Consider the following 12854-nt stretch of genomic DNA (forward strand, 5'->3'; position numbering starts at 1 on the left):
AAAGTACAACTAGCCAAGTAGCTATTATCCAGAATGTTATCTTATTATAAGTTGTGCTGTTCGAAAATTAACTATGTTTAAAAAATAAACTCGAATTCCAGCCTTTTGGATAATAAATTAGTAGAGTGATTAAAGGGTTTGCAAGAACTGTTGCATCATATATATGTACAATCTAAACAGAAATAAAAGTTTAACACAATACTTTTACAATCCTAACATGCAGTACAAAACAACAATGTAGAAGTTGGATAAACATTATGTAGTTACTGATATGATGCATATATATATGTATTAAATGAATTTAGAATGTGGCATTGTTGCTGAATGATCCAACAACCTTAAACTGCAACAATGATAGATAAAAAAGGATCATACGATTGATTCTGTGCAACACAAATGACAATTCTTTTTTCCTGATAATGATTCTATTCATCTTCACTATGTTTTTGACATAAAAATAGGAAAAAATAGTTAGCAAACAGGTACAGAATCTCAGAAGTTTGCATTATAGTATCTAACATCCTGAAATTCTAATTTCAGTACTTCCCTGCTATCCCCAGCAGGTCCAGCAATTACTACTGCCTGCAAGTGCATCCATACATCTCTGCGCCACTGCGACATTGCATCTTCACTCTTTACCACCTAATGAATTTCGACCTCTTTCCTATCTCAGTTCAGATGATTTAACTAGAAGCATGAGAATGGATAGAGGAAGACAACAACAGTTGAATGCAGATGCACCAAGTGCAAGCAGTAACTTCTCAGACAACTATTTTGACGGCGGCGAGATACTCAAATGCAAATTTATGGACCATAGGCCATAGTAAATCATTACAAGCAAAAAAAAATTTTTAAAAAGATAAAGAATATACAAAAACATTTGAAGCAAATTGATCTACGGTAATAGGATGTAGTGAACAAATTGCTCCTTGCATCTTCTTCTTTTTTTGAATTTAAGTATAAAATTCGTTTTCCTTTACAAGCTGAATCTCCTCCACTCTGCAAATTTTCTATGCCTATTTGGCCCCAGCCAGATCTGCGAATTATCAAGAGCTGTCCGAAAAAGTTACCATCCGACAACAACCCTCTGCAGCTAAAAGCAGAAGCTTTACAATGGAACTTCTGCTTTTGGACCCAGAAGTTTATTTTGGCTTCATGCTCCGAAAATCTCTGGAATGATGTCCGACAAATCCCTCGCCGGCTTAAACATGCATCAGACCAAGTGATAATAGGCAACAAACTCTGGCTTGTCAATGTATAACAGATTATGTATCAGCATACGTGGATCTTTCTGATGCCATCACTGATCGATACAAAAGACCACAATAACAGGACAATTATTGACCAAGAAAGTAGGATAGGCCCTTTCGCATAAATGATCCACTTATTTTATGTTTTCCCGGGTGCGGACAATGCTGTGCATTTTTTTTTTTTTTCAAGGACAGGCCAAATTGCTAGTGGAAGTCAACAGACTTGCCTGGATAACCATCTCATTGCACTTCGGGAGCAAACTAGTATATATTCATAGCACGCATTAGTTTTCCTTCTAGGATATTCCAAAATCCAAACCATACTTGAGGGGATTAGCATCTCTAAAAAGGTTTGCCGACTAATAATTGCAAAAGCACGCACAGATCGCTAAACTGTGCCCTCAGTATAAGATTACCAAGGTCAGGATATCAGTATAAATGTCACTTCCACACCTGCAGGGTTAAAAAAGAGAGAGAGAGAGAGAGAGATAAGAAACCGATGAAAATTTAATCACATAATGGAAAAGGTAAGAGGAATTAATAGTACGAATACTGACAAATATCCAGTCCAAATACTGGTATATAAATAGGCACTCAGATCCCGGTTTTTTTTTATTAGAAAGCAAATCCTCGTACTTTTCAATGACACTAATCTAATATCAACGGTTTCAAAATAAATAACAACTATCAGCTTAAGTCACAGTAATATATTTTCTGTTGGAACTTTGGGACCACAGATCTTGTTTACATTGGGTGATGTATTAGTCAAAAACAGGCCCTATACAATCAATTATTTCCTCTAAAGCCCATTTGGATGCATTTCTTATTCAGCATGTCATTTCTATTTAGTCAAGGCATGTCGTGATATGTTAGTGGTGTATATCCATGTATGAAAAGAAGTCCACAACTGCATGGTTTTGTACAGTTCCGAAATCATTAGCTCACAATATGACAAATCAGCTCGTAGATGAAATGTATAACTAAGAAGTCGGAATTGTTATGAGTTCAAAGTATCTAAGATATTAAATTCCTGGTGGTGATCACAAACAAAAGTCCCCATAAGGCACAAACTATTACCAGAACTTATTCCAACATCCCAACATGCAATAACTTAAAAAGGAAAAGTCATAGTCTGTAAACTTCAAGATTTTTCCTACGAAATGCTGGACTTCCGCCTAATATCAAGGAAATCCCTTATTGATTCTACATAAACGTCTTACACAATTTGAAGCAACAGAGTTGACAAATCATCGAGGGAAACAATGCTAAAGGAATGATAGGAGCACCAATTGATGAGGGAGAAGAAGGAAACTACTTCAGGACGAAGGGAAAGGCAACCAAAGAGGAATTTGAGGATAAGAGGCAATGGGATAGCTCAAGCAGGATGAGGCATTAAATTTGTATGGAAAGTCTATGCTTCTAACATCATCATAGCACCACATCTGTTTTGTTGTAAAAGAGGGTCGGCTAGTGACAAAAGGAACTAATATAGATGCGTACAACTGGAAAACAACAAAAACCCATTATTTTAGGTATTTAACAGTCAGAGACTGGCAATTAGTAGATGTATCATTTGAGACAATGCAAAAATGCACTCTTATCTACATTAATGTAGTTATTACTTATAAGCTATAGCAAGCAAGTCACTTTCAGCTTACCTTTCATTAAACAGCTAGTTCATACTTGGCTCCCACTTAAAGAGCAAACAAACTAAATTACCAGCTGAGATACATCTAAATCATGAAGTCGCACATGTGATGCCACTACTCATGCATGGTAAAAGCGAAAATAAAACATTCATGCAGGATAAATAAACACAGATCAGGAGTTATTATGTGACTTATGGTCATGGTAATCACAGCATAATCCTTCTCAGATGCATATATTAATTAGAAGGTTGTGTACAAAGTTATCCATACCTTAAGTAAGTAACTCGCACGAAAATGTACAAAAGTCGAAAATAACGTTGTACATGATGTTCTCACCCAACAGATGAGATCTATTCATCAATGGGTGCCACCACTGAGAGCAGAATCAGTTAAACTTCTGAAAAATATGCAGGAAAACAGAATTAGCAATCAGTCACAAACCAAAATAGCATGATTATATTAAAACCGAGTATAATGCTACATACAATGAATTATCTTTGATGCCTGTTTTATTTCTACCAACTTCATCCTGCTGAACAGTCCTCGCAGGAGTCTTCTTCGGTTGCAATTTCGGTAATGGCATCTTGTATTGCATCTTCTGCAGCCTGACAAAGCGCTGCATATTCTGCTGCCCCTTTCTTTGCATGTTTTTAGCAGCAACAACTTCTGCAATAGCCTTCTGAAGTGCTGCCTTTGCAACCTTGTATAAGTCTGATGATATTGCACCCTCCATTCCGAATCTGACGACATCATTGCAGAGATCATTGTACCAAGAAACCATACACTCTGGGAAACTAAGTCCCGGCTCGACCACCCGCTCTTCTAGAACAATACTAGTCATGGCATCCCTAGTCCATCGCTTCATTACGTACTCCTCTGAGAGAGTGCGGACCCCGACAATCAGAAAGACCCTCAAAATATGCCGACAAAGAATACCAGAGTACTCAAACATGCAACAGGTACATCTTGCTTTCTTATCTGATTCTGAGAATCTAACGATATAGCTCCGGCTGCCGTCCTCCTCTTTGGTGACACTATACCTGCTGATGGGACCATCCTCAATTTTATCAGCATAAAAGCCAAGAGATTCGACAAATTCCTCCTGAAACCTATCGAACACTGCCCTTGTGTATATTCCAGCAGCTTGTTTTTCGATGGGTGATGGGGTTCTAAGAAGAGGCTTGGAAAATAAAGTAGTAAAATCCGCTTGGGCTTCCTTCTCATGCTGAGCAGCCATGGCTTGGTCGAACGAGGTGATGAAGGTGAGTAACGACGTCTTCCTGTTGAAATTGCTCTTGAAAAACTTGTTCAAGCTTTCTGATTGTTGAGATACGTATAATTCAGGAAAGAAGGCATCTTTCTGATAAACTGAGACCCACTGTTGGCGAACGTTGTAGAGCAACTGTAGCCATGCATTGTCCCACAGGTTATACCGATCAAGGATGCACTCCCAACGAGTCTCAAACTCTTCGATCGTTTGAGAATTATTAATACACTCTTTCAAATCACTTTTCAACGTAGTATGTTTCAGATAAATATCTGATAGTTTTTGTTTGCACCGACTTAATATGTGCCACTTACAAAAGCGGTGACGAGTGTTAGGGAATACTCTTGCAATAGCTCCTTCCATAGCCTTATCTCGATCGGCAATTAACAAAGCAGGTGGGTGGCTGCCCATGGCCGCGAGCCATGTCTCAAAAAGCCATACATATGATCCCTTAGTCTCATCCATAAGCAAGGCGCACCCAAAAGTAACACTTTGAAGATGATGGTTCACACCTCTAAATGTTGCGAACGGCATCATGTACTTTGTCTTCTTATAACTCGTATCGAACGTAACTGCATCACTAAAGTGCCGGTACGCCATCCTAGCCTTAGCATCAGCCCAAAATACATTAGTCATACAATTATTATTATCTACTTGAATCGCGTAGAAAAATGCAGGGTTCTCCGCCTGCTTTCTCTTTAGGTATTCTAGTAGGCCTTGCGCTTCACCCCCTTCCCCAAAAGGATTAACCCTAATACCTCTATTAAAGTTCTTCAAATTATTAAAACCACTGCCGCTCGACTCTCCAAGAAGTAAGCCCGAGCTACTCGGTGCGGCCCCAATCTTGTCATCACGGGGCCGGACTTTGCCAGGCAAGGTGACCATGTGGGTGTGCTCTGTCACGAGTTTTGTAACAATCCATTTACCGTGGTCCTTACGAATCACCTCTATCATGGCCATACACCCCTCTCTCGATGTCCCTCTCTTCCTCTTCTTCTTACCATCATCATAAATCACCCTCTTTGAGTGGAATCCCTCTCTCGTGCACACGAATCTCCGCATAATGACAGAATCATCCTTCCTAGACCGGCGCGATTTGTTCATCCGAACACCAAACCCGACGTGATTGGCATAGGCTATGTAGTACTCTTTTGCAGCCTCGTCGGAGTCAAACTCCATTCCGACCGAGGGCTCGCCGATGTCGGTGCTACTATCCAATTGGAGGAAGTCGGATGGGATGGAGGCATTGTTGAGCTCGATTCCAAAGGCGCCGAGGGCAAGGGCCATGTGACTTGGGTCCGTTGAGTTGTCATTGAGGTCCATGTGGTTGATGTCTCTTATTAGCCCGCCGTCTTCGCTTAGAGCTCCGTCCATGAATCGAGATGTCAGAAGATGGTAACATCCAATTCCTAAGCCTATCAAGGACCCCTAAAAAAAGAGAGAGATTTAAATAAAGGAAACAAAGAACAACCATTTATCTCTAACCGCCGAAGCTACTAAGCACCGGTGTTTAAATATTTTATATTAACTGATCCTGTAAAACTTTCTGATAGACCCAAGATGTGGACTTTCGATTATGACAAAAAAGTAAGAATTAAATGGGTAAAAAGTAAATGAGACAGGGACTGTAGAAGAACTCGAACTTCCGACCTCCTACCCAAATGCAATGTCGAACAACCATCAATCGCTAAAAGCTTAAAGCTTTAATATATGACATACAATTAGCCTAGGATCAGCAAGGAGCCGCAAAATTTGAACTTTTTATCAGAAAAGACATAAAGCATCGAATTAATTGATTAATTTCAACAAAAAACAGCTTAATAAGACGAAGAACTTCACAGTAACATCACTACCCAACTCAGACGTAGATTTCATTGGTTTTTAACAAATAATCGAATCAAATGCACTCTGCAAGCGGCTCTAATGGAGGCTAAAAAGCTCCAAAATTGGCACAAAACAAAAAGAAGCAGCTTTAATTAATTTTTTGTTTTTGCAAGTAATCGAACACGAATGATTACAACAACAAAAGGAAGAGGATTTACCCGAGAAAAGTACGAACTAGAGATGGCGATTAATGAGATGGGATTCGATCTCGTGCGAAGAGGGAGAGAGAACTCTTAATTGCTCCTCCACCACCATTAGGAGAATCGAATCAAACGCAAAGGGGTTTCGCACGCTCGAATACGAAATTAGGGTTTTTTTTCTTGTTTTGTTTTTTTTTTTTTTTTTTTTTTTGAGTCGGGATGGGTTGAACCGGTCGCCGGTCGACTCAGGGTGACCCAAATTGTTTGACCCGTTATTATTATTCGGGTAATCGGATCCGGGTTAGAGGGCTTAATCAGTTTGTGGCAAATAAAGTTGGACTAATTAACTGGTAATAGCTAATTAAGCCATTAAATTTAATAAAGAATTTTACCTTAAATAACTGAAATAATTTAAATTTAAAAAATAGAAGCTAAAAGGATGTGAATCAAAAAAAAAAAAATTAGAGTGGAGAGATCATTTTCAGAATGTGCTAATTGTTGATGTTACAACTCCTGAAAAAGCCTTTAAAAAGTATTTTCAGAAAAAAAATTTATGGAAAAACATGTTTTTCTACTATTTTCATTTTTCAGATAAAAAATAGAAAAAATAACAATACTATTTTTCCATAAAAATATTAAACAATTTTCCAGAAAACTTATTTTTCCTAGGATTCAAACAGCAAAAAAATATTTTTTTTTTTTCAGTTTTTCAGTTCTCTCTTGAGAAGTGGATGGTTTGCAACTAATTTTTCATGGTTAATATCTTAAAATTATTTGTTGCTATTTTTTAATATTCGAATATCACATATTTTCTATTTTATTATCCAGTGCGCGCTGATCGCAAGAAGTAGCAACCAAGCATTTGACGACCAAAAAATTGGAAGGAGCTTTTGAACTTCAAATGCAGTGAAATTTTAGAGAAAAAGTTAATCTAGTTCTTCTTTAATCCACATTACTTAAGTACAACTCAAATTTTTCATAGAGATTCTATGCCAACCTTAATTTGATTCTTATTATTCAAATCATGAGGATTCATAAAGTTTTCTTTTTGTTACTTTGAAAGTCACAAAAACAGTCACCAGAATATAATTCACTATTATTGTGAATTAGTTCTTTTGGCAGTCATCCAGCACCACTTCTTATTAACATTGAAATGAATGGAAATGTGATTGTAAACAAGATCATCCTGTTTTTTTTTTTTTTTTTTAACCACTCAGCAAAAAAAGTGCTGTAATTATTTGACAAGTATATTTAGTTTACTGTTTAACTACACAAAATTTCTGACTTCTTTGTGCAGCAGTACTATTAGTAAATTCTTCTGAAAAAGTGAGTTTTAGTGCAGAGAAAACACAAAAAGGAGAACAGAAGCCTGACTGAAACTTGAATAAGATCATAGTCCAAGAAAGATTATACATTGTCAATGGCAGTTTCGATTTTTCAATTGAGAGAGAAAACACAGCATCATTGGTACAAGAAATTTTCTGGAGAGTCCTCGGAACGCCATACTGCGATATGTTGCAGCAGTTGCTCATACCTGATAAAAAGAGCATTTTTCGGTCGATTAGAATTGAAGCCGTCTCCATGGCTAGGTTTTAATCTCATTCAACAACCAACTGATGCTTTCTGAAAATGCATAACCTGATTCAAATTCTAGAAGATCAAATACTGAAAAAGCGGAAAAGGATTTCTGATACTGCATCTATGATCTAAAGAAGAAATACATTCTGAAATACTAAGCCACCTTTTGATTTCGGAAAAGTAATAACTCCGCATGTAAAAGAAGTTACAAGAAAGAAAAAAAAGATACATGATTTGCTCCTTGCAGGTAAAGCATTCTCTTCACGAAAGAAATCAATATTTTCTACAATTTAGAGAGAGATGCTAATATCAAGATGAAACTAAGAATACCTTGTCATGTTAGAAGCGCGTGAGTATATCCCTTCTTGGGCTTTCTCCTAAACGGCCTGCAAGCCTTTATGCTGAGGTCCACGGCAGCCGCGAGGGCCATGAATATCGCAGCATCCTCCACACAAGTTATGTGGCGCATGGCCAGCTGCACAAGCGGTTTACTGCACTTCCCTTCCCCTTGAACCTTACAATTCATAACAAACCCGCCGACCGCGCATCCTCCCAAGGCCGCGAGGGCGTGATCCCCTGAACCGCCCTGCGGGGCTGAGACGGGCGCTCCCACCGGCGTCTGTCGGTCCATATCGATATAGAACTCTCCGCCCTTGTCGCTACTTATCAAAACCTCTGAAACAAGAACACCGGCATCTTGGCTCTCAGGGAGAAGGCTGAAGCGGAGGCAGACGGAGTCCCGCGGCCCAGATTCTCGCCAGGCCTCTAGCCGGCCCCAGGGGTGCCAGCTGTCGGACGAGCCCATAGGATCGGGGCGGACGATAAGCCAGGCACCCGGGTTGGACCGCACAACTCGGTCGCAGCCCATTGAGGGGACGAACGGTGTTGCCATGAACGCTGCGGCGACAGCGGAGCCTGAGAGGTCGTGAATCATCACCTTCCAGCCTTTCCTCTCCCTCCTTTCTGCATCTTTGTCGTCATTGTTGTAGCTCGACCAGTAGTTGCTCATCGGATCTACTTGAGACGCCCTGGAATGATCACATACAATAGGACATTAAAATAACACGAAAGTATGATTGTGGCAAAAGCCTGGCAACATGGCAGAGATTGATTAATAAAACGGGGGAAGAACATTGCAAACATCTCCCGCCACGAAACTAGAGAGAGAACTAAAGCTAAACAGTAAGGTGGTTTCAATTCTCACCGCCGGCCTTGGCTGAACTTGCAGCTGAATATGGGCTGCTTGCTGCTCCCGCGTAGCTGAACTATCTGCGGACTCAACATCGTCTCGTCCTCAAACTGGAAAACATAACGAGGGTCCGGGTCTAGCCTCACCGTCAGGTGCAGCTCCGGCCCACCTCTCCGCTCTTCTTTTTTCTTGTTCTTGCCAATGCTAATCCAACCATTATGAAGCAAAGTGGGTTTCCCTTCCAACAACCCAGGACCCACCTCCACCCTGAATGTCCCGATCAGCTGCTTCCCCCCGCCGACGCCGCAGTGCAGACCCGGCTTTCCCATATACACCGAAATCTCGAGATTAAATTGGGAGGTTTGGAAGCACCGTGGGGCCCTCAACGCCTTCAAGTCGGAGTCTTCGAGATAGAAAACCGCAGCATAATTGCTTTGAGACTCGAGATTGGACTCCGGCGCGGATATTAAGGGGACTGATGCAGTCTGAACCGGAAAGCCTCGAAGGCGGATCTCGCACAAGCATGAGGAATTCGATACGTTTGTACCGTGGGAAGCCTTTGGAGCTTGATGTGGAATTCTTAGCCCCAGCGATCCGACTGATAACTTGACGAATGATTGGGGATCCATCATTGTCACAACTGCCGCCTCCCCATGTCTCGAAGGGAAAAGCTGACCGGGCCCAGTAATTCTAGTTGAAGAGAGATGATTGATGTGTTATATAAACAGTGCATCGTAGCTGCTTTAATGCAAAACCAGGAGGAGAAACTAGTTCATTCACGTGTACAATATGCCGAATTCATGCTACCAATTATTAAGTAGACCTACTGAAAATAAAACGATATAATAATCAACATAATTTGACAAGTAATCAAAAGGTAACAAACAACATCACATCTTCAATGATGGTCATAGTCTCAGCTCTACTAGTAATATAAGTACTAGAGGTAACAAACAACATCACATCCTCAGTGAGTACAGTAACTAGTATCTCGATCTACTTTCGCAAAAACTACCAACTCGGTCGGCAAACCTTTTCTTTCACAAATCAAGCCACCGATGTCTTAATAAACAACTCCAGCAAAATGAAATTGTCTTGGTCGTGTATTCGGTCTATAAGCTTGAAAATTCAGTAAAATGCGTGTCGGTTGTCATATTATTATCCTTCATAGCAATCGACCTCAGTGAAACCGAAAAAACATACGTGTACGGCAACATAGAAAAATGAATCTAGTACTCAAGAGGGGATCAAATTGGTAACTTTTCGACCTTGAAGTGATTTAAATAGTGCCAGAAGAGCTCCGGGCCACTTCCGAATCCTTCGAATAATAGGAAGTTCAACTTATATTGAAGTGATTTGAATATTAGCAAGTTTCTGGTAAATCCACTTATTTTGCATGTTTCCAAGTAAAGCAGAATAATAGCCATTACGTCCATTTTAGTTCCCTCGCATTTATTAACTATTTGCATTAAGCATAACGTGGCAGTACGAGCTCTAGTAGCCTTATTCCCTTCCTTAAAGGGTAACTGAGGATCAGACCTACCGCGATTCATTGCAAAACACCGAAAGTTAATTAACCAAGCAATGGGTCAAATATCCTTTCTCTAGAAGAATCTTTACGTGCATGGCACGAATGAAGGCCGAAAGCACGTCTAAACTACTAACTCTCTAAAGTACTGTAAAAATTGAAAGAATATTTATGATGGTCCTTTTTATTTCAACTTCAATGAATCACTTTGAGAGGCGGCATGGTTAAGAAGCTCTGATCAAAGAGATTGGGCAAACATTCTACAACTCCACATCGATTAAAAAGAGACACAAATTACAGTACAAATTCACAGAGATTGAATCACTAAGAGAAGTTCGCAACGGCGTAACTTTCACGAAGGGGAAAAATACCGAACTCGAAGAAGGCGAATGCGAGAATGCAACTTCATTTTAAGGCTATACTGAAGCTACCGAGAATCCGCGAAAGCGCGCTCTTTTAAGAGCACACTGCATCATCAGTAATAGCCAACACAACAACAAATGTGTGATAAGAGCAACTCAGCAAAATTGACAAAGCAATCTCTGTAAGTTGTTTATTTCACTTGTGCATTTCTATGTTATATACTGGAAAAATGCCCAAAAAGGGATTAAATTAGAACAGTACATGAATGCAATGAAGTGATCACATAAATAAAACAAAGAAAAAATAGCATACCTTAAATTGGCTCTTTTTCCTGTTGTTCTCTCTCTCTCTTGGAGTGGGCTCACTTCTCTTCTCTTCTCTTCTCTTCTCTTCAAAGCAGCAGCTCAAATTACAAGAACCAGGACAACTCCAGCAAGAAGTTCTTTTTGTCCCCTAGATCCTTCTGATGCTCCAAAACCATCCAAATTAATCCAATATTCCTCCTTTCTTTCTTTCTCACCTAGAATGATCCTAAATTCACAGAACCCCAAATCCAAATAGGATAATCCCCAGAAAACAAACACTTTGAAATTCCAAAAACAGACCCTTTCTTTTGTTCAAATTTCTACCTCAATTGGGGTCCAAAAATAGCTCAAAACCCAAGAAATAAAGATAAAAAACGATCTCACCCAATCCAAAAGGAGCTCCTCTTTTCCAACTAAGGCACCTCTCCAAACGAGCTCAAAAAGTGTAAAAAGATGACACCTTTCCCTCAAAAAAGAGCTCCTCTCCACCAAAACCCCGCAAAAAACACTTCAAAAATAAGAAAAAAGATGCCTTTAAAAAAAAAAAAAATCCCCTCCTCTCCTCCTCCTCCTCCTCGTCTGCGTCCCCAAAAAAGCGAAAAACCAACCAAATTAAAGCAAATAAAAGGGGAAGAGAGGAGGAAGAGGAAGGAGAAGAAGACCCTTGGAGAGGGAGGGGGATGTGCACACACATATATTTGTATATATATATGTATATATTTATACCCACAACTCACCTCGATTTACTCAAAGAGGAGAATATGGATAGGAACCAAATTAGGTAATTAATTAATTAGTTAATTAAGGAGAAGAAGCAGGGGAGGAGCCTAGGGAGGAGGAGGAGGAGGGGGGGTAATAAATAAATAAAGAAAAGGTGGAGGGGGTGGGATAGGAATAGGAATAGGAAAATGTGGGGGAATTGGAGAACAGCTGTAGTGGGAGCTTAAGATGGTAAGATCGCTTTCCGGGACAGTGAGGAGAGAGAGCGAAAGCTTTTCCCTTTTTTCTTTTTTTTTTCTTTTTTTTTTCAATCTCTCTCTTTTGTGTGTGTGTGTAAAAATATATAGAGAAAAATCTCTCTCTCTCATTACAGGTCATTTTGAAATAGCACCATCCACTATCTTTTTCATTAAGATTCTTACAGTTTCTGATGATATATTTTTTTTTAAAAAAAAAAATCTTAAATTTGACCACTCTTTGTAGGAATGCAAACAGATCCTGGTTGGCGGATCTTCGGCCCAATAATTTATTAGAGAAAATTTTAAAATATTATCTTTAGAATTTTGTATTGTTTTTACTTTAGTATTCTGTGAATTAAAGGGGCTGTTTGGTTGTACGCATTTGCAACTGCAGTGCAGTTGCAAATGCGTACAGCCATAATTTCTTTGTTTGGTTTAGTGTAGTTGAGTTCAACTGCTGCAGTTCCAACGGCATAAGAAGGCCCAAATGCTGCAGTTGGAACTGCATCCAAATTGGTCGTAGTTCCAACTGCAGCAGTTGGTGAGGAATAGGATCACCCACAAATTAATAATAATAAATAAATAAATAAATAGCTAAATAAATAAATAATATATGTATATAGGTAAATAAAAATACTTATAAATAAACTCATACTAATAAAATTTTTTAGACAATACAAGCTTTGTGCAAAAAATTAATTTTTTTAAATTTATTTTATTTAAAATATAAATATAGTTTTTT

The 12854-nt window shown here is 39.2% G+C and overlaps 2 protein-coding genes across 8 annotated transcripts; both read right to left on the minus strand.

Moving 5' to 3' along the window:
* On the minus strand, nt 912-6359 carry LOC109728775 (protein FAR1-RELATED SEQUENCE 5-like). 2 transcript variants are annotated; one of them, XM_020259298.1, is made up of 4 exons: nt 6209-6359; nt 3385-5594; nt 3176-3296; nt 912-1705 (listed from the first exon to the last, which is right to left on the minus strand). In XM_020259298.1, exons 2-3 carry the CDS (start codon nt 5538-5540, stop codon nt 3257-3259), a joined length of 2196 nt encoding a protein of 731 aa, XP_020114887.1. In that variant the 5' UTR covers nt 5541-5594; nt 6209-6359; the 3' UTR covers nt 912-1705; nt 3176-3256. The 2 variants fall into 2 exon arrangements, with proteins under 2 accessions (XP_020114887.1, XP_020114886.1); XM_020259297.1 differs by having other exon boundaries at nt 912-1703; nt 3170-3296.
* LOC109728720 lies at nt 7549-12005 on the minus strand. Of its 6 annotated transcripts, XM_020259219.1 has the most exons (5): nt 11891-12005; nt 11161-11661; nt 8973-9651; nt 8099-8796; nt 7549-7828 (listed from the first exon to the last, which is right to left on the minus strand). In XM_020259219.1, exons 3-4 carry the CDS (start codon nt 9587-9589, stop codon nt 8103-8105), a joined length of 1311 nt encoding a protein of 436 aa, XP_020114808.1. In that variant the 5' UTR covers nt 9590-9651; nt 11161-11661; nt 11891-12005; the 3' UTR covers nt 7549-7828; nt 8099-8102. The 6 variants fall into 6 exon arrangements, with proteins under 6 accessions (XP_020114808.1, XP_020114810.1, XP_020114807.1 ...); XM_020259221.1 differs by having other exon boundaries at nt 7549-7813; nt 11161-12002; XM_020259218.1 differs by having other exon boundaries at nt 8973-9647; nt 11161-12001.

This window comes from Ananas comosus, linkage group 24, assembly GCF_001540865.1.
Source record: "Ananas comosus cultivar F153 linkage group 24, ASM154086v1, whole genome shotgun sequence".
NCBI lineage: Eukaryota > Viridiplantae > Streptophyta > Magnoliopsida > Poales > Bromeliaceae > Ananas > Ananas comosus.